Source organism: Cimex lectularius, unplaced genomic scaffold, assembly GCF_000648675.2.
Source record: "Cimex lectularius strain Harlan isolate CLEC.00 unplaced genomic scaffold, Clec_2.1 scaffold24, whole genome shotgun sequence".
Lineage (NCBI taxonomy): Eukaryota > Metazoa > Arthropoda > Insecta > Hemiptera > Cimicidae > Cimex > Cimex lectularius.
This window is the reverse complement of record NW_019392666.1, coordinates 1,076,176-1,084,199: the sequence shown is the minus strand read 5'-3', so window position 1 is coordinate 1,084,199 and position 8,024 is coordinate 1,076,176. Positions and strand designations below refer to the sequence as shown.

Here is an 8,024-nt window from a genome sequence, read left to right as displayed (position 1 = left end):
ATATATTCGTTAGACAGGCATCAATAATAAAAATATATTTTAGAGAAAGACTGTCTTTTAAATGTATTTTTTCTAAAGAGTCGATAGAAATTAAGCCAGATATCGGTCTTAAAAATAAAAAATCAACATGACAGTGACAGTGTAACCTGCGCCCTTATAAGTTATAACCTTTCGGCCGTCAACAATCTATTCTGATTACAATTTTCCCGTTTTGGCCGAATATAAATCTTGTAAAGTGTTCACGAGCTTGGATCTCATCGTAAGATGTCGAATCCGGCGAGCGTGACCAATTCCCTCCGCCAGCAGCTCATGGTACTCATCACATCAGGAGGCTCGCACAAAGACCAAGCCGAAAAGTATGTTTCTACCATTTACGGAGTAGACGTAGAATACTTTAACACTGAACAGTTACAAGGTGGTCGATTGACGAAAGATACTTTTTTTCTACTTGACACTAATGTTGATCGTTTGTCCGGTTCGTTTTGTTTCGTACGATTGCTGTATGTCTTAAAAGTAAAAAAACGTTTTGGTCTGTCGAACGCGTTTTGTAGTCTTGGTGGATTTGCTTTAATAATAGAGTAAATGCGCCTGACGTACCAAAACATTTTGAAAAGGCAAATAGAAATGATGATTCGAAACGACTAATCTTCAGTATTATCACTCTGCAGACCTACAGAAAAACGTAAATGCTTAAATTTTCTTAAATCAAACAGCTTTTTTTTTCACTTTCTGTAAAAGATGGTTCTGTTCGCAAAGTTGTTAGCAATAAATGCTGAAAAGCTGAATACTTACTAACATCTTTGTAAGTAGAGCTGATCTTTACCAACATCAGGATTATGGGGTGGAGAAATGGAGTAAAAGCAGAACTACACGGGCAGAGGAAAAATTAACTTCTATTAAAAGTTATACAGGAGTAGAGGGCTTACGGGAAACAGACTCATCAAGTATTACAATCATTCCTATTATATACCCTGGTAGGAGGTCTAGGAGTGGATTTAGCAATGGTGGGAGTGATGGGTGTCGGTAAAGTCAGTATCTTGGGAAGTCGGAACAAGGGGAAAGCTTTTAAATTAAAATATTCTTAAAATATTAAAATAAAAAATTATTTATTGGAATAATGGATATTACACAAAAGCAAACGCACTCTCCCCACCTCAATTATTTCTATCTGATAGCCTTTTCCTCGCAGGCTAGAAGTTTTAAAAACAGGAGAAAACTTGTAGACTAAAGGCTGTTTGGACTAAAAAACGTGAAGGTGGGATGAGTATGTAGATTTACTTTTTTTGTAAATGACGGTTCTACTCACAGATTGGTCATTTCACTCACAACGATCCAAATTTGAAGCATTAAGCGCTCATGATTAGGTTGATGGAGTTATAAACGCATCTCTTGACATGAATCGTAAGAATTAAGTTCTCTTACATTTCATGTTGAGAGATGTGTTGGTAACACCACCAACCTGTGTCCGTTAAATGCTTCAAATTCGGATTGTTGTGAGTGAAATGACAAATCTGTGAATAGAACCATCTTTTACAAAACATTTTTTTTTTAAAAAGAAGAAAACGTGGTTTGAACTACGCTAGACTTTTATTTGAGTGGAGAGTAATTTAGAAGCTAAATACATCCGAACAATAAAATTTTTGTCGAGTAATTTAGTAAATGGATTTAGTCAAGTCAACTAGATTGTTTTATTTTTTCAGGAGAGTTGTGCCCATAGCTCTTAGTATTAATCCACATTCGCATGCACAGGTTTTTCCTTTATCACAAAACTTTCTTTTTCCATCAATTCTAAAACAGCCATTGTAAGATTTATTAGGTTATTCACTTTATTGCGTTGCAGCCTGTTTCTCTTACAAAACACTCACTTATGTACTGTACACAACAGCAGTGCGAATGATTTTTTGGGCCAGCCTTAAATGCAATTCAATGAAGACCAAAATTAAACTAATTTAATATAAAACTGTCTGTTTAGCCTGACTTTAGAACCTAGATTGTTCACTGTGTTTTAAACACCCCAATGCTCAGTTTATGCAATTCAATGTCATAAAAATAAACTGATTGGTGACTGAACTAAGCGTATGTAGTAATAGTTCAGTTTTTCTTCGTTTGTTCATTTTTTCCTTCAATCAGTGACAACAAACTCAGCGTTTCACCTTTCAGTGGCTGCTTCATCTCTAAAGAGGGAGAAGTTTGAAAAGTAATGCAAAAAAGAAGAGTATGAATAATGGATGTTTTGCCAGAAAGTACTGCATTTACTTCAGTTAATCATTGAGACTTCCCCCATGGAAAACCTTTACGGTGGCAACAATGGCTTTTTCCTCGATACATAACAGACTTGACAAAGAGCATAAATAGTATAGATATAAACTGGGTTTGCAAATGTTTGAAATATGTAGTATGTTTTATTGAACCGTTCACCACATCAGGATCGTTTATATTATCTACTAGGTAAAAATCAATACAATGCTTCTATCACTGTTAACGGGGAATCCTCCCTTAGAAAATGTGTTCATTAATACTGTTCAATCCTATGCAGAATAACCCACAATTACCCAGTTTGGTAACTGTCTGTGTATCCACTTGATATAATTGTTGTCTGTTTTATAAGAAATAAAAAGCTCCACAAGAAACCAAACACAATAAAAACCATAACTGAAAAGTTATACCAAAATCTACTGACAAAACAGAATGGAATAGTTAATTCCTCGCCTTCAAATCTTGTGAGAAACATTAGTGAATGGTTTTATTGCAATTTGTCAGATTTCTCCGTGCAGTCTGCATAGTGATGAACATGTAATTCAATCAGGACCACCTTAGTAAAAGTGTCACATTATTAAGTTAGTTAAGTATAAATTGTTTAAATACAATTAGCAAATAGTACAAATAAAAATACAGTCAACTCTCGATAATTTGAAACCCAAGGGATCACAAAAATAATTTGAATTATCAGAATGTCTGAATTATCAAGATGAAAGAAGATAAATTGTAAAGACTTGATATACATTTTTCCAAGTTATTACTTAAATTGTACATATATAATGATTTTCCGAAGTGATCAGCGCTGAGAACACATTGCCAAAACCCAGATCAAAATAGACATTATAACCATAAATACTATTGAACAAATTATTGGCAGAGCATAACAAACTAGAGAAAATTCGTAGAAACTATAGGCTGTATGGAAGTAAACAATACATGGACATTTAGAGGAATATAATAAAGAAAAAGTGCAAATTATAAAGATGGAAAGTGGGTCCATTTCGATTAATAGCATGATTTTTCTCCCCTATTTTGAAAAATATTTTGTATTCACGAGTGTATCAAAATACACAGAATTTTTTATAATTACAGAAGGGACCTGCTGAGGGGTTAATAGTATCAAGAAATTCAAATTATAAAGTTTCGAATTAACAAGAGTTGACTTCATCACAAAAAATGCTAAAGACCTAGATTAGTACAAGGGGCTTTGGGGATATATGGGTAAATTTGCTTTAAAAAAATAAAAAAAACTTAAAATTCCTGATTATGTGTACAATTGAATAAAATAATTATTAAATCCATTGGTGACCTTGTCTTTCTGTGGTGTTAAGTTTTTGTCAGTCATCTAGGAGAATAATGCATCACATTTACTTGAAAAAAAGGTGCATTATTGTTTGGACACTCCTAGTATAGTCTGAATTGAATTTTGATTAATACAAACATTCCAAAACTACCAAAAACCAAACATAGTTAATTAAGTATAGGCTGTCTTATGTTCGTATGGAAAGTTCTCGATTCTCAGATCTCTGTGGAGATTCTCCCCAGGCTTGACCTGCAGTTCCTCAACATCTTTTGAGAGGGAGCTCCAACTTTTTTCTGGAGCACCACTGCACCAATCAAGCATGGCATTACACGCTTAGCCTCTCATGCCTCCCTGATAAACTCAATTCCTGTTTTACCCCCTCCCCCTCAGACTCTTTATGTACTTTTAAAAAGAAGGTGCTTAACATTCTTACCTATTTTTCTATGATGAATTCTTAACATTCTAGTCTTTTGTTTTTATCATATTATTTTATTTGTTTTGTTACTTTGATATTATTTATTTTAGCTTATACTTGTTATTATGTTTTGTAAGCTTATAACTTCTTTTTTGTGCCTTGCCTGTATGGCTTATATTATAAATAAATTTCACAAACTTTATTTTCTAAATAACCCTAAAATAATAGTCCATGAACTTAAGAGGTATAAACCAGGCTGATTTGATTCATTAACTGATTCATATGAAACGAAATAAAAATATATTTGAACTAAAAATAAAGTTTTCAAAAAACTATTTTAATGTTTGACAGTAAAACTTGTCCTTAAAAAAATGTTTCAATTTTTTTTCGAGTGAATAGTCCACAAAATCGGGGTGACACTTGTTATTTGGCACCCTGTATGATGATATAAATCAGTGCATCCCAAGCTTTTTAGACCCATGGACCCCTTTTTATAGTCAAAAATTGCCCACAGACCCCCAAGTGAAAATCCACGTAAATGCATAATATAAAAATTACAAATTAAAAAAAAAAGTTTTGTTGAAGTATTTTTGAAATATAAAATATATAAATGATAATATTAATTACTTTTATTTAAAATAAAATATTTAAAAAAATTAATGACGGTTGAACGTGATGAGATGTTATGAGTGTATAATTTCTAATCAGTTTCTTTCTTTTGTGATGAGGTTCATAGCGGCACTGGTTAGGGATGGCACTAAATCCACGTTCTACCAAATAGGAAGACTGGAAAGCAGTCGACAATTTCTGTACAATAACCCATAATGCAGGCACGGCCCAATAAAATAAAATTGGGATCTGTTTTTGTAACCCAAATTTGTGGTATCCTTGTCCAAACATTGGTTTAAGTTAAGCATTTAAGCAAGCAAATCTTCATCTCTAATTTGCAATTTTGAAAGATTTGGAAACAGAGCATTCTCCTCTTCCCATGTTTTGTTTGTAGAACAACTTCCAAAGAAAAAGTTTTGGAGCAAATGCAGATGTTACGCTTTTAGTTTTGATTACATTTAATTGGTCACCTTGTAGTTACAAATTAGTTTCATTAAATTTGGCAAATAAATCAGGTATATAGGCTATGTCATTTTTTGAGTTAATTAAATTGTATTGTACACTTTTAGATAACCAACGTACTTCTGTTTTATATTATATTATTTTATATTATTATTTATATTGTATTGGAACCTTGTGCGGACCCCCCTGACGTTGTTCAGAGACCCCCAAATCGATTTTAATTTTTCATGGACCCCCTGAATGATAACGGGAACCACTTTGGGAGCCACTGATATAAATGAATGGGAGAAAAACTACAACAAATTAATGACATGGTATGAAAAAAGAGTTTGCACCATTCTCCGTGCACATTAAGAATGAAGTATCAAACTACTACCTTCTATGATAAATAAAAGCAGGAATCAATTATTTTTATTTCTGAGGATTGTTTTTTCTCCTGTTTTTCTGATTTTTTCTTTCTGTATAATTTTTATTACACTGTTACAACAATCCTCACATATTATCCTCCAGTATTAAGGACTGTTGGAGGTGTACAAATAAATGAATGTATAAATAATAAATGTAAGTCTACATCCGTTTTGTGTTCAATTTGCTATAAAAAAAATCAAGGTAATAGTACTCTAGTATGTGTCACAATCTTTAAAAGTGTATTCGATTTTCAGATACAGGGCAATATTGGAAAATATTCTTGCAACTCCACATGATGCTATTGAAGAACCTTTAAAAGTCTTTATAGAAGCAAGTATGTTGTTATTTCTTAATTTCTCTTGGATTCTGACATTCTGTTATTGTTTGAATTAATTTCAGTTGTAAATGAAAATGTCAGCCTTGTCATATCCAGACAAGTACTGACGGACATAACCGGCCACTTGCTTGTGCTTCGGGAGGACTCTTCCAAAACTATTTCTCATTTTATACTTGACAAGGTTTTGTTTAAAATATTGTCTGAATGTGTTTTTTTAAAATGGGTATAATGCTTTTTTTCTTTTTTTTAGGTACAGCCAAGAGTGATTTCTTTTGAGGAACAGGTGGCGAGCATTAGGCAGCACCTTGCCAGCATCTATGAACGTGAGCAGAACTGGAAAGAGGCTGCTAATGTTCTTGTTGGCATTCCTCTTGAAACTGGCCAGAAGTAAGTTTCAAATAATTACAAATCCTATTCAAACAATACAATCATTTCCCTTTCTTTTTTTTCAGACAATATTCAGTTGATTACAAGCTGGAAACTTACATGAAAATTGCACGTTTGTATCTTGAAGACTATGACCCGGTTCAAGCAGAAGCTTATATCAATAGAGCTTCATTGTTACAAGTACGATCAGTCGTTGTTTTGTTTTAATTTAAAATAAATCATTGTTTAGTGTGGAAACAATGATTCTGCCAAAAAGTGTACAGACAAGATTAAGTACAATTCCTTGTTGTAACTAAACATATTTTTGTTTAAAACAATTATTCATAATTTTATTCAGATTCATTAATTGTCTGTTTAAGGCTGAATCAAAAAACGAGCAACTACAGATTTACTACAAAGTTTGTTATGCCCGTGTGCTTGATTATAGAAGAAAATTTATCGAAGCGGCTCAGAGATATAACGAACTTTCTTACCGCACCATCATCCATGAAGATGAAAGAATGACTGCTTTAAGAAGTGCTCTTATCTGCACAGTTCTAGCTTCAGCAGGTAATTTATAAACGATAAAAAGTGTCAATGGAAGTTTGAATCGTTTGAATTAGGCCAACAGAGAAGTCGAATGCTAGCGACATTGTTTAAAGACGAACGATGCCAACAGCTTCCTGCTTACAACATTCTCGAAAAGATGTATTTGGATAGGATAATCAGAAGGAGCGAACTGAAGGAATTTGAATCTCTTCTACAACCGCACCAAGAAGCGCATACTTGCGATGGTAGTATTTATAACTTGCCTGTTGTACATTACAATCGACAATTGGAAGTAATTAAAGTCTTGTTTAGGATCGACCATACTTGATAGAGCAGTCATAGAGCACAACCTTCTCAGTGCTAGCAAACTTTATAATAATATTACGTTTGAGGAGCTTGGCGCCCTCTTAGAAATTACACCGACTAAGGCTGAAAAAATTGCTAGTCAGATGATCACCGAGGGCAGGATGAATGGTTTCATCGATCAGATAGATTCAATAGTTAATTTTGAAAGTAAGTTTGTTAATTTATTGTGTCAATTATATGAAACGTATTTTCATTTGAATTTTTGTAGCACGGGAAGTTCTACCCGCTTGGGACAAACAGATTCAATCACTTTGCTACCAAGTCAACCAAATAATAGAGAAAATCTCCAACACACAGCCTTTGTGGATTCAGAAAGTGATTGATGAACAGATGGTACATTGAATTTAGAGAAAACTGAATTACAATGTTGATACAAATAAAACATAAATTTTTAAAAGGGGATGTTTTGGTATATTCTATGTATAAACTTGTCAATACGGAATATTTTTCCTTAATTTTGAGTTGTATTTTTCATCTGATCTGTATCTTAAATATATTTGAAAAATAAAATGTTGTCAATTTACTTCCTCCCCCATTAAAACAAATTTGCCTTCTGGATGCTGTTCCTATGTTAGAAACTAGAATACTCTTCTTTGCTCTGATTGTACAATAAAGCATACAAAAGAAATTCAGCGGCTGCATTTAAATTAATAATGTAATATTTCATCTCTTTAACTGAAAAATAGAATAATCCACACTGATTGTTCTAATGTAAACTTGACCTTATTAAATGTTTAATGTTTCTAAGTAATGCCTCAGAAATCAAAAACTTTTTCAACTCTTCCCATAAATTCAATTACATAAAAAAAAGCCCAATTAATAGAGTGACGTTTAATAGCCAATGAATTTGGAACTAATTCCCAAAACCCTCAGATCATACCCTCAAATCGATGCTATTTTTCATAATCCTCTCTCTCCTTAATCTATACCTATATAAATATGTATAATTT

The 8,024-nt window shown here is 32.9% G+C and overlaps 1 protein-coding gene across 1 annotated transcript; it reads left to right on the top strand.

Moving 5' to 3' along the window:
* Positions 1-145: 145 nt before the first annotated feature.
* Positions 146-7,584, top strand: LOC106660963 (COP9 signalosome complex subunit 4). The gene is made up of 9 exons (XM_014384041.2): positions 146-356; positions 5,711-5,790; positions 5,856-5,974; positions 6,044-6,180; positions 6,246-6,360; positions 6,540-6,729; positions 6,783-6,953; positions 7,021-7,221; positions 7,283-7,584. Exons 1-9 carry the CDS (start codon positions 265-267, stop codon positions 7,414-7,416), a joined length of 1,239 nt encoding a protein of 412 aa, XP_014239527.1. The 5' UTR covers positions 146-264; the 3' UTR covers positions 7,417-7,584.
* The last annotated feature ends 440 nt before the right edge of the window (positions 7,585-8,024 follow it).

Bases quoted from the DNA above. Each gene is read 5' to 3' on its own strand.
- LOC106660963 (XM_014384041.2), top strand. From the start codon at position 265: ATGTCGAATCCGGCGAGCGTGACCAATTCCCTCCGCCAGCAGCTCATG. The intron at 6,181-6,245 runs GTAAGTTTCAAA...CTTTTTTTTCAG, and splicing joins CCTCTTGAAACTGGCCAGAA to ACAATATTCAGTTGATTACA. The intron at 6,730-6,782 runs GTAATTTATAAA...CGTTTGAATTAG, and splicing joins CACAGTTCTAGCTTCAGCAG to GCCAACAGAGAAGTCGAATG.